The sequence below is a fragment of the Maylandia zebra genome, linkage group LG23, assembly GCF_041146795.1.
Source record: "Maylandia zebra isolate NMK-2024a linkage group LG23, Mzebra_GT3a, whole genome shotgun sequence".
In the NCBI taxonomy this organism is placed as follows: Eukaryota; Metazoa; Chordata; class Actinopteri; order Cichliformes; family Cichlidae; genus Maylandia; species Maylandia zebra.
In genome coordinates this window covers 46,820,202-46,832,904 of record NC_135188.1, presented here as the reverse complement: position 1 = coordinate 46,832,904, position 12,703 = coordinate 46,820,202, and the positions used below count along the sequence as shown (strand labels likewise).

Genomic DNA, 12,703 nt, shown 5'->3' with positions numbered 1-12,703 from the left:
GTCATGATTTGGAGCTGCATTTCAGCCAGTGATGTTGGAAATCTTGGAAAAATTGATGGATCCCTCAGAGCCCGACATTATTGAAACAGTGTGGGATCATCCTGACAGAGAACAAAAGGCAGCCTAATCCGAAGAAGAGCTTTGAATGTCCTTCAGGAAGCCTGGAGAACTGTCCCTGAAGACTGCTTAAAGAAATTACCGAAAGCTCCCTAAGAGAGTCCAGGTTGTGTTGAAGAATAAAGTTGGGCCATACCAAATATTGACTTTCAGGCTTGTTAGAATTGTACAAACTCTGTTTTTACGCCTTTTTTTTTGTATTTCCATTTATTTTCCGTTTTCCTAGCAAAATATAAAGAAATGAAGGACAGCTGAAGACTTTTCCACAGTGCTGTATAACAGTTCAACCTGTGTAGTTGTCACAGATGCTAAAATTGGCTGTAGATATCCAAAATATCTATAAAGATGTTATTTTTGCTCTAAAGTTGGACATTTTAATAGTGCAGTTAATGGAGAATTTTTAGAGTTAGAGTTTTAGAGTTAACACTTTTAGAGTTGGTCTCAAGTGGCCATTAGAGGAACTGCAGTTTTTGGTACTTACTGCTTCGTTTTACAGCCTCAGCTTGATTAAATGTTAAATAAATAGCAGCAGTAGCTGAGAAAAAGCAACAAAAGAATCAAATGCAACGTAAACAAAAAGTAAAAATATTCATTTTTGCTCCTGCAGCCATCTGGTTTCACACGCACACATATGCACACACACATGCATACACACACATGCACGCACGCACACACATGCACGCACACACACGCATGGACGTGCAGAAAAATAAAACCATCATCGCTGTGTGCCCCCTCACACTGACAGACGTCCATTCATTAGCTCGACCTAATGAGCTCCTTTCATATGTCAGCATATGCTGTCTGAGTATGACATGGGTCCATTGTGTGCCCTTTCTCATCGGCTCATTCACTCACTACCACACTGCGTCTATTTTCAGTGGGGCATTAGCAGTGAATGAGCAGTGACGCAGATACAGACGCACGTATGAGAATGCGTGTATTCTTGTCCAAAAACGTACAGACAAGGACGTATCAATGCCCACGCACAGGCCAAGAGCTGGAGAGTGTGAATCGTTACGTGCAGCAACAAGCTACTTATCAGAAAGACGCACTTTTAACCATGAAAACTTAACACTAACTCTTGTGTTTCATGTCAGCTCCTCCCCGGCTCCTTCTCTTTAAGTTATCGGTTTGAAAGCACAGCGATGTGGTGCCTCTGAGGCTCCGCGTCTGCTTTCTTACTTTTTCTCAGTGCTGCGACACTCCGCAAGCTGATCTGAGCTGCTGAGATGATCTCGTGTCACTACAATGGGAGATTCACAGTATTGCAGCACAGATGGTTGTTTTTATTCGGTTCGCAAATACATCTGCTAACTAATCCGAGGTCCAACGACAACATTAGGAACACATCATATTTATCTAGAATATGAGCGCTCTCATCAGTGCGGTTTATACCAAGAGTTCGGGATTTTCCTCAGGTGTTTTCGCTCCAGTCTGGGAAGTCTTAACCGAGACTCCTGTGAGCTGTAATCGAAGCCAGCTGGACTTTACCTGCTTCCCCGCCCCTCTGCTTAGACGTGAACCTGTTCGTGATTCGATTGTTTAGATTCTCGCTTCTGATTTTTAATTTGGAAAAACAGGGTCGCCACTCTGGAAATGCTGTCATATTTCCCCTGAGCTAACCGCCAGAATAGACTGCACACTCAAGTAACCATGAATCATTATGACACCTAGTCTAAATAGTCGCTCCGGTGCTCAGAGCCACTTTAAGACATGTCATTGACAAAACACTGCTTCAGCACATTTTCCTAAAAAGCTGCACGAAACTGAAGCGACGTTGTAAGATAATGCATCAAGCGCAGGGCCCGGATTGGCCTGAAACAATGCTGCTGCTGTTACTGAGAAATCAAGCGCCTTGCCAGACTACTTTGAAACAATGCTTTGGTATCTGCTCTGCCTTATGTAGTAACGTCTGCCTTGTTTGTGTCTTAGGTGTAAGCGGCCTGTCTATGTCGTCAGCAGCGTCCATGACCAAACTGCAGCGGCAACACCGGCCCCTGGGGAGGACCCAGTCGGCCCCGCTGCCCCAGGGGACCGCGGCCCAGGCTCATGCGCAGGCCCTGGCACTGCAGCAGCTGGTGGTCCAACAGCAGCACCAGCAGTTCCTGGAGAAGCACAAGCAGCAGTTCCAGCAGCAGCAGCTCCACCTAAACAAGGTATTCAATTTTGGTTTGAATTCAACTTGTGATTTGTTTTAAAGGCAGCTTGTCTCCGGGCGCGTTTGAATGCAAAGTGGTGCCGTTTTGTTGAATCATGCATCCATGTTGCTTTATAACATGTCGTCTCAGGCAGGGGGTTCGAGTGGCCAGAAATCTGATATCACGTTCACATAAACTGATAATTAATGGAGGCTATGAGTCTCAGAGGGCCAGCTCTGGAGCTGTAGTGTAGTAGTTTGCGTAGGCAGCACCGGGCTACACAGCCAATAATGTGTTAGCTTTGGCTGTGTGTGAAGTTGTTGACTTTCCTCTGCCCTCTCTTTCTCTCTCTGTAGTATTTTTGTTTGTGAGTAGGTGGAGGCAGGTATGGGTTAACATGTATAGCTGTGTGTGTCTGTGTGTGTGTGAATGCTTGCATCCACGTCTCTGCGACTGTGGCCGAGACAGTTGCCACGGGCTGCGAGGTAACCATGCGCTGCCATGGCAACCGCGCCGGAAGCCTCTGCCATATATGGGCATGGAGGAAGAGAGCAGCTGCCGCTTTACCTATTCAAGAAGGGTACGTGCTGGAGGAGAGGTGGGTGGATGAAACAAGGGATTTCCTCTCCTCCTCCTCCACCTCCCCCGCACTGCTCTGCTCCATCTCACTCCCTTCATATGTTTCAGAGATCTCAAGTGGCAGATTTTTACACAAACACCTTTCTCAACAGCCTCTGGCACGCTAAGGACGGCTTTCTGCTTGTTTTTGCCAGGACAAAAAGAAGAAAGAAAATCTCTATTTTAGCATGTTATTCTGTCAAATTAATACAAGAGGGGATAAAAGAGCTGGTTTTGTTCCTTTAAATATCTACTGTGAATGTAGATATAGATAAGATTTACTCTTTTTTTTTACATCTGACAAGTTGATCTAAACTCGAGTCCTTTTGGTTTCAAACTCTTATACTAGGAGATCTCTGACATGTAAAGGAAAAGGTCAGCAACAGTTTTTTATGTGTCCCAGAGTTGGATGAGAAGGTTGATTACTGTTATGCGTGCAGCTTACAGCCGGCCCAGCTCTGTCCTGATGTAGCAAAACCTGCCTACCAGCACCTCTAAACATCACTGCTACCTCATTTTTAAAATGTGTGCAAATAGCTTTGTTTTTGAAAAGCTATGATCCAGATTAGTCTTTGCCTTCCTTGCATTCTGTCACCACGTCTTTTGCACTGTTCCTCTAAAATTTGTCCTCATCTACTTACGTGCATTAGGCACAACATCATTTTTTGACATGAACATTCATGAAATGTGTCATTTTTGTTAGGTTTGTGCATTTTTTTAAGCATTACGAAAGTGTCAGCTTCAGCTCAATTACATCCTCACTTGAAGACCGGTGCTACGGTTAGGGTAACCAGATCCTAGCAAACCAAAGAGATTATTAATGTAGGGCACAGCCTTCAGTATTATGGTAGTGAAAAAGTTTGATTTAATGTATCGCTACTTTTTAAAATGACACACAGCAGTACGGTGGCTCTGAGAGGTCATACACACTGTAACTTAAAATATCAGCAAATAGAAAAATTGCGCAAAAGGACACTAAACACAGTGGATTTTGAATAAAATACAACAGAAGTAGAAAAAAAGCAAAATCACAGAAAAGTGTTTTTGGGCAGACAGTTTGACGAGCTAATAGCAAACATGTATCTCTAGTATTATGTTAAAATGGTTATCATTTCAGGTGTTTTCTTTATTAATGGATACAATAGAATGAATATATGATCAAGTTAGGTTTCCTGTTAGCCAAATTTTGGTTGCTCTTGTTGGTTTGCTAGTGAAAACCTTTAATAGCATTAGCTAACTACTTGGCTAACGCTAATGCTGAGTGCATTTCATTAAATGTAACATTTTACATTTTAATTCTGTAATACAATTACATGGAAAATGCCATGTAGTCAAATTAGCTAAAGCCAGCATTTCAGCCATAAATATGTTTGAGTGTAGGTTGCCTTTAGCATGTGTCATTCCCTTTATTTAAATGACACTTTTTCAAAGCATACAAAGAGAATAAAAAAGATGCTTATGAGGGCTTAAACTACACTACTGATGCATTATTAACTATATGAACTGAGGGTGAGCTAAAAGGCCGAGTGATACAGTTTGACTCTCCCACACATTGTAAGTGTTCATATAACTGTAATCCATTCTTATTTTAAATAGAATTACACTCAGTGGTTCCTGCTTTTGCACTTTAGGTGACACTTCATATTTTTTCTCAAGCAACCGTTATGAACATGGCAGTACTGTAAAACAAACACCACATTTAAGATATTCAAACTTCTCTTTTAGCACCACATATTGAAGTATAACCATATACCTAAAAGTCATTATTCGCTTAAAGTTCATAAAGCCATCCTGCTAACACCAATTCAGTTACTGCACTTTAAAATGCACAAAATGTAAAGAGAATACATAAAAAACTGAAACGAGTCAGGAGGAAACAGGAACAAAAATCGGATCTTTTCAGTTTTGTGCAACACTGCAACAAAAGCAGGTATGCCCACACACGCTGTGCACTTAAGCACCCTGGAAAGAGGCTGGCTGAAACTCAAGAACTGCACTGGTTTAGCATTACAATCTAGCACCACGCTGGAAACAGCACAAACAGTCAATTCTATAGCCTCAAAGTTCATCTTACCTTAGATGTTCTTCTTCACTTTGTACTTTTTTGTGTGAGCATGCAGATTCCAACACGGCCTTCCCCTGGAGTGCATAGGTGTACAACTTCTTACAACTGTATCCAAAGTTCCTCTCGACTTGAGTTTCACACTTTATGAGTTGTGCAGAGCGCCGTAGTGTAGCTGGTTTACATATTTGGTGGTTTAACAAGCGAAAGATCCCGAGTTCATCCCAGGAGGAGACAGAAATCCCTTTGGGGTTATGTCAGGAAAGGCAATGGAAAACAAAAAAATTAAAAACATGTAGCACCACCTGTTGTGGTGCAACCCGTTGTTAATAAGGAGCACACCGGCTCTGTTGGTCAGCCCAAAAAGGAAAAACTCTACAAAGGCACTTGTAACAGGAATTTCAGAAGAGAAAACATCCAACGGCAGCCATACTTGGTGTCTTTCTGCCTTGAAGAAAGGTTGCCCAGATTCTTCTAGCCACAGTTTCCTGCAAGTGTGGATCCGTTACATGGTATTCTTTATACAAGTCATCCATGTCCAACTTTCCCCTGATATATAGTACCTCAGCTGGATCAGAGAAATGGAAGAACCTAAATGTAAACATGCTTCTATTAGTTGCTCTCTGAGAAGCCATACCATTTTACAACAGACCTGCGCACAGTTTGTGTAGCTCGAACAAATAAAAGCAGCGTTTAATTTGGCTAAATAGCAGAATAATGCTAAAGATCAAACCACACACAAAAAGCAAGATGGCCTGGATCACATATCAAAATTAGTTTAGTAAGAAACATAACTATAGTCAGAAGAATTCGGCATGAGCCCCCGCATCCTCAGGACCTTCTATCACTGTGCCATTGAGAGCATCCTCACTGGATGCATCACCACCTGGTATGGCAACAGCACCGCCTACAACTGCAAAGCTCTCCAGCGAGTAGTGCGGTGCTCTGAACGGATAATTGGAGGTGAGCTTCCCTCCCTCCAAGACATCTACAGGAAGCGGTGCCTGAGGAAAGCGGGGAGGATCATCAAGGACTCCAGTCCCCCCAGCCATAAACTGTTCAGACTGCTTCCATCAGGAAGGAGGTTCTGCAGCATCCGGTCCCGTACCAGCAGACTGAGAGACAGCTTCTTCCACCAGGCCATCAGACTGCTGAACACGTCATAGACACCTCAGCTTCACTACTGGAACTTCAACATTATGCACTCCACACTGTATATAAATGCCACTTGTTTTGCACATATTCAACTCTGTATATTTTATATATTTTATTATTATTATTATTATTATTATTATTATTTTATTTTATTTTTTTACTATTTAATTTGTAAAAATGTGTATACACACACACACACACACACACACACACACACACACACGTAGGAAAATATTTAGTATACACATCCAGAAATGCATATACTATTATATATTGTACATATATTTATTAGTTTCAGGTTGGCCATTCTTGTATTTTGCTCGTTTGTGTTGTTGTGTTTGCACATCTCTGTTGCTTGTGGGGCTCGCACACAAGAATTTCACTCGCATGTGCTGTGCCACTGTGCCTGCACATGTGATGTGACAATAAAAAGTGATTTGATTTGATTTGATTTGAAGAAGGTTTTCTAGTGACGATATGGTTTTGGCTTGGGACGACCCCACACTCCTGTGCACATAGGTGGAAACCCTAAGACAGGAAGAGCAGGTATCTGTGAGAGAAGATGTCGTCATGTTTCTGAACTTCAGATAAAATATCTGTGTTAGCAAAAGCTTCAAAACTATCATGGTCCCAAGGTCTTGACACAGAGTTGGGGTTTTTTGTGGGGATTATCGCTCACAGTGTTTTGAGTTTGTCTCCTTGTTGGGTTTGTTGTGTTTGCACTCTTGGGTTTTCTCCTTCACTGTGTTCCTTAAAGGGAAGCCTCATTACCTTGTGTATTTATTGCCTTTTGTGGTGTCGTCCACCGTCTTCCTTCTTTTCTTTCTTCAGTAATCCGACATACAGGAGTGTTTGCATACATATACACAGAATAGTTTGAACTAGCGAGACCGTACCTACCTCTTGACAGTACCACGGTACTGCTTCTGGACGGGTGTTGAAACAGTGATGAAGTAGAGCCCAGAGGAGTAAACATTGTTTATCTGTCAAAATTTAGTAAGTAAAATAATAATATTTGATGGATGATTTCTTCTCTGATTGGCTCCAGTCAAACTTTTAGCTAATAAATCTGATTGTGATTGTGAGCTGCTAACCTCCGGATTACCTTTCATCTCACCGCACTGAACGTCTCAACAACTTTAAAGTTAAGGGAAATATTTTCATCCTAAGTTTGTTTATTAAAAAATGGCAATTTTATAAAAGTTACACATGCCATTTTCCCCCGTTTTCCTGTTATACCTGGGAGAGACCACTAGCCTCTGTAATGTAGGGGAGAAAGTGTCAGGTAAAATACGGACTACCGTATTCTACTAATTATGTAACTGATATGATAAAGAAATATATCTGTTTCGATAATATATGGTTTCAACATCGAACAGTTCTGGTGTCATTTGGCTCTTGAATGGGCACCAAGCTGTACATGAGTATACTGTATGCTCATTGGATAATCCAGCCCAGATAACAACATAGGCCAGTCAAGAACAAGTGTATGATTGCCTAACTCCAAAGTAAAAGATGTTAAAAACAACACAAAGGAGCAGCTGGAGCTGGATGTGGGTTGCAAAGTGGCTTGCAGTTGCAGCAGAGACTATAGACAAGCTAAAGCAACTTGAATACTGGGCCCTGTATATGAACACAGGTATTACCTGAGTGTAGATTTTGTGGTCTAACATTATGCTCATTTAATAATTAGTCACATATAAATGTAATCAGTTAATTACTGCTATAGACAAACAGCCAGTTTACCAGTGTAAATTTATTTATTTATTTATTAACCTTTATTTAACCAGGAAGTGTCAGATTAGTGTCAGATTAGCACCAAGTTTAATAAAAACAGAACGTTTCCTGTCTTTTATCTTTATGTCTGCTTTAACTTGGCTGCTAATGAAATGAAGGGCATCAGTTTGAAGCAGATAGGCAGGAGGATTCTGGGAAAGTGGAGCGGGGGGGTCAGAGGTCAGAGCAGGACGTGAAAAATGGGGGTAAAGAAACGTCTGTTTGGATGCAAAGAAGACGAGAACAGTAACACGGAGGAGGAGGAGGAGGAGGAGGTTGAAAGGGAGTTGGTGAATGCTCTGACGTCAAGGCTGTCCCCTGGCACTGAGCCAAGGGGACCCAGAGGCTCGCAGCTCTGGGAGCGCACACACACAGACACACACACACACACACACACACACAGACACACACACACACACACACAGACACACACACACACACACACACACACACACACACACACACACACACACACACACACACACACAACTACACACACCTGTAAATGTAGCTCACTCTTGAGACTTCCAGCAAACACTTCTTTCTCTCAGCCTTCATATCGTAAACTCTGTGGAGGCGAGTACTCTCGGGCCCCTTTAGCGGTTCGTGTCAGTAAAAGTGAATGAAGAGACAACTGAGTCACCGCTCGGTTAACGGGAGGCCCAGAATGAGTCGACTGTAAAGAGACGCGACGGGGAGCGGGGAATGTCTCTGTTCTGCGAGACACATTTTGCCCCGGAGTACAGTCGGGAGAGCGGCTACTCACATTCAATTAGAAAGGATAGGTTTGAAATGAGCAAGACACCAATCTGGCTGAGTAATCCAAATTAAGCTTGTTAAAAGAAGAATGCTCGAGAGGAAAGAGCGCTCTGCCAGGAATTTGTTTCAGAGGAGAGCGTGCCCGTTTGCCTTGAATGCAGCCTCACACGTTGGATTTGTCGCATCCCGCTGTTCGATTGTGAAATAAATTTCACGTCACGGCATCATCGCCCTCACTCCCCTTTCTGTGTCTCCCTCTCTCTCTCTGCCTGCGCCGTGTCCCGCAGATGATGGCCAAGCCCAGCGAGTCGCCCATGGGCCGTCAGCACCAGAGCCACCCCGAGGAGACAGAGGAGGAGCTGAGGGAGCACCAGGACGGAGGAGGCCTGCCGCACGGGGTCACCATCAAGCAGGAGCCCCCCGACCCCCAGGAGCTGCAGGAGGAGGTGCTGCAGCAGCAGCACAGGGAGAGGGAGAGGCAGGCTGAGCAGGAGCTCCTCTTCAGACAGGTAAAAGATGAGGAGTTAACTTTTAGAGCACCTGATTGGCTTAGATAGGTTGTAGGTGTTCCTGGGGAAGTCCTGGAGTGTGGCGGGGGGTGGTTTGAAAGAAATGGCACAGCGTTCATGAGATTAAGAAGCAAAAGGGACGATCAAAGCCAGATTATTTGTTTTGGCTGCCACCTTTTGGCCACAAGTTGCGCTTGCAGTAAAAAAAAAGCATCAAAGAGTTTTATTATCTAAACATTTTCCAGAATTCCCATCCTTTATTTTTCACTTTTGTGCGTGCGAGCAGCAGGCCCTGCTGTTGGAGCAGCAGCGGATTCACCAACTGAGAAACTACCAGGCCTCCATGGAAGCTGCCGGCCTCTCTATCTCCTTCCCGGGACACCGCCCCCTGTCCAGGGCCCAGTCATCTCCGGCCTCCGCTTCCTCCTTCCCGATCAGCGTCCCCACGCCCGATCCTCCAGTCAAGCCTCGCTTTACCACAGGTCAGCATCGCCCTCCTCTCCTCCCACTGAAGCATCACGTACTGTGTGCGTGCTCGTTTGCTTACACGTTAACTCAAATCTACAATCGCCGTAAAGCAACCAGTAGGATTCATCGGCAGTTTAGCCGCCTCCCTGTGAGTTTAATTTCCATCTTAATGCACTCGGGACTGGAAAGAAAAAAAAATCACCCAGAAATCAGGTGAATTGGCCAGAAAACGTTGGGCTAGTTCCAGCCTCCATCTGGTAGCAGAAATAGACGAGCTGGATCAGTGAATCTTGCCAAAATCTTTGTCTCTCCCACTCTGTTGTTTCACTCGTTGAGGAGAAACCTCTTTTTTTTTTTTTTTAAATCTCCTCCCAGCCGCTTCAGCGTGTCTTTTAGGAAGCGCACTTTTGTGACAGTTCTTGCATGCGAGCACCACAGCTGAAGATATTTTTAGTTTGGCCTACTTTGCTCTGATTCAGTTCCAAACTACAGAAAAATGTGCAGGAAAAGCACAGCTCAACAGCGAATATCAAACAAGGATCTGATGCCTCAGCTTTTCAAAATAAAAGAGTAAGGCGTTCATCTAGACCGCTATTGTGTAGATTAACAAAAATGAAGGTGGTATTTCACAATCAGTGTGTACGAGCATTTGAACGAGTGTAGTGAATGTTTCCATGTGTTTCCAAGGCCTCGTGTATGACTCCCTGATGCAGAAGCATCAGTGCATGTGCGGCAACACCAACAGCCACCCGGAGCATGCGGGACGCATTCAGAGCATCTGGTCCCGACTGCAAGAGACTGGACTCAGAGCTCAGTGTGAGGTAGGCTTGCAAAAAATGTAGATATCCAGCATCCACCAGCCGTCGCACAAAGTAGTGAACCGCTTATGTGAGCTGAATCCATCTGTGTGTCTGTCTGTGTGTAGTGCATCCGTGGGAGGAAGGCCACTCTGGAAGAGCTGCAGACAGTTCACTCTGAAGCCCACGTCCTGCTGTATGGAACCAACCCACTCCGACAGAAACTTGATTGTAAGCCTTTATACACACACACACACACACACACACACACACACACACACACACACACACACACACACTCTCACACACACACACACACTCAGCTGCTGATAATGTCAAATTGAATCTTTGTTTCCTGCGACAGGTTCAATCACTCCTATGTTTGTTCGGCTCCCGTGTGGAGGGGTGGGGGTAAGTAATGCTTGTTTGCTTTGTTTAAAAGGGGCTAAAACAGCTCACACTTCCTGCACTATTCAACATCGGTTTCCAAGCCAGTTTATCAACATGAGACTCGGTTTTCTGGTCTTAGGTGGACAGCGACACCATTTGGAATGAGGTCCACTCCTCCAGCGCGGCTCGCCTCGCCGTCGGCTCGGTGGTAGAGCTTGTTTTTAAAGTTGCTACTGGAGAGCTAAAGGTAACCTTGATTACACCTGTCTGGTGCTTCTTGCTCTGTTTCCCACTGCGATGCAGCAAAGTTAAATTGTTTTATGTGCTGCAGTTCTGCCACAGTCTTTGAAACTTCAAAAATTTAAGATACCCCCTTTCATTCATTCTGCATCACCCAGCCAGAGCAGGCTGAGCTTGGTATTTCCAATGTCCTTTTCTTCAGCTTTTTCCAGTTCCACTTGGGAGATACCACAATGCTCAAAGGCCAAATGAGATATATATAACCCCCCCAGTGACTTCAGGATCTGCCCCGGGGTCGCCTCCCAGCTGGGGGTACCCAGAAAGCTTCTGAAGGGAGGCACCTGGAGACATTTTAATGAGACACCTGCAACACCTCAGTGGGCTCTTGATGAGAAGGAGCAGGGTCTCTACTCAGAGCTTCTTCTTCTTCTTCTGGATGTCTTGGCAACCACATGCTGCTACTGAAACATGTGGTTGAAGTAGCAACATGTGTCTGTTGCTGTCGCTAGGTGAAGTCCAAAACATCTTTGTGATTGCTTTGGTCACTAAAAGATTGTGCCAATCTCTTGAAGTTTGTCAGCTTGTCTCCAATCATTCACAAACTGGTGAGTCAGCAGTAGTGAAACTTTAATCAGTGCAGTTCACACTGAAAATCATTTGCCTTCAAAGTAAACGCGTCTCTGCTACCACCAACATGCTTCAATAGGTACAACTCCCCATGCACAGTTGGCCAGTGGTTGCAGACAACTCGGTGTCTACCTGAGAGCATCACTCACAAGTTTAAGCAAGAAGTTTCTAGAAAAAATAGAGCACGCAGCTTAATTCGTATTGGCTGCTTCACCTTTATCAATAACTGCAGAGTAGTTTACCTGCAGTCCCCATGTTTCACAGCTCACTGAGCTCAGCTCAGTTTTGTTTATATACCACCAAATCACAGCAACGGCCACCTTGAGGCGCTTTATATTATAAGGACTCTACAATAATTGCAGAAATGTCCTATGAACAAGTACTTGGCAACAGTGGGAAGGAAAAACTCCCTTTTTAAAAGGAAGAAGCCTCTGGCAGAGATTCTGTGGAAGAGAACCAGGATTAATAATAACTCCTGATTAAGCGCTCAGTGCATCGTGGGAAGCCCCAAACACAAACGGCCATCATTGCTTGTTTTAACCCAAAACTTGTTGCAGCCTTATTGCAGTTATTAAACCCTCCGTTCACTTTGTATTGCTGTGATTTAATGTTTGTCACACTCTCAGCGTTTCATTTGATTCGTGTGTAATAGTTTCCCACTTAAAGGCTAAGTTATGATGTTTTTTAATGGTGGTTAGGATCACAGAGGAAACAGTGATCAGTGCTAACAGACTCCTGTCGCTCCTGCCTCTTCTTTTTCCAGAATGGTTTCGCTGTGGTCCGCCCTCCTGGACACCATGCGGAGGAAAGCACTCCCATGTAAGGCCAAAGCCGTCACCGCACTGACTTGGAGACACTTAATCTGCACGTATACAAAAACCAGAGCTGGAACGGGCTCGTCTGGAATAGAAATTACATAAACCATTGAGTTTATTTGCACATAAAATCCTGAGAGCCTTTATTCTGCCAGCTTTCTCGGGCCCTGCTTTATTTATTTTCCATATTCTCCTCAAAAAGTCTTTAAATTGTCCCATTACAAAAATG

At 44.0% G+C, this 12,703-nt stretch overlaps 1 protein-coding gene across 7 annotated transcripts in view; it reads left to right on the top strand.

The window, feature by feature from the left end:
* LOC101464986 (histone deacetylase 4) overlaps positions 1 to 12,703 on the top strand; it is an 88,100-nt gene that overhangs the window by 64,237 nt on the left and 11,160 nt on the right. For all 7 annotated transcript variants that reach the window (XM_004575193.3, XM_014413490.3, XM_004575191.3 and 4 more), the window contains 8 exons: positions 2,053 to 2,276; positions 8,916 to 9,137; positions 9,424 to 9,619; positions 10,293 to 10,426; positions 10,531 to 10,633; positions 10,767 to 10,813; positions 10,932 to 11,039; positions 12,423 to 12,478. In XM_004575193.3, the coding sequence (XP_004575250.1) occupies positions 2,053 to 2,276; positions 8,916 to 9,137; positions 9,424 to 9,619; positions 10,293 to 10,426; positions 10,531 to 10,633; positions 10,767 to 10,813; positions 10,932 to 11,039; positions 12,423 to 12,478 (1,090 nt within the window). The remainder of the gene's footprint in view (positions 1 to 2,052; positions 2,277 to 8,915; positions 9,138 to 9,423; positions 9,620 to 10,292; positions 10,427 to 10,530; positions 10,634 to 10,766; positions 10,814 to 10,931; positions 11,040 to 12,422; positions 12,479 to 12,703) is intronic.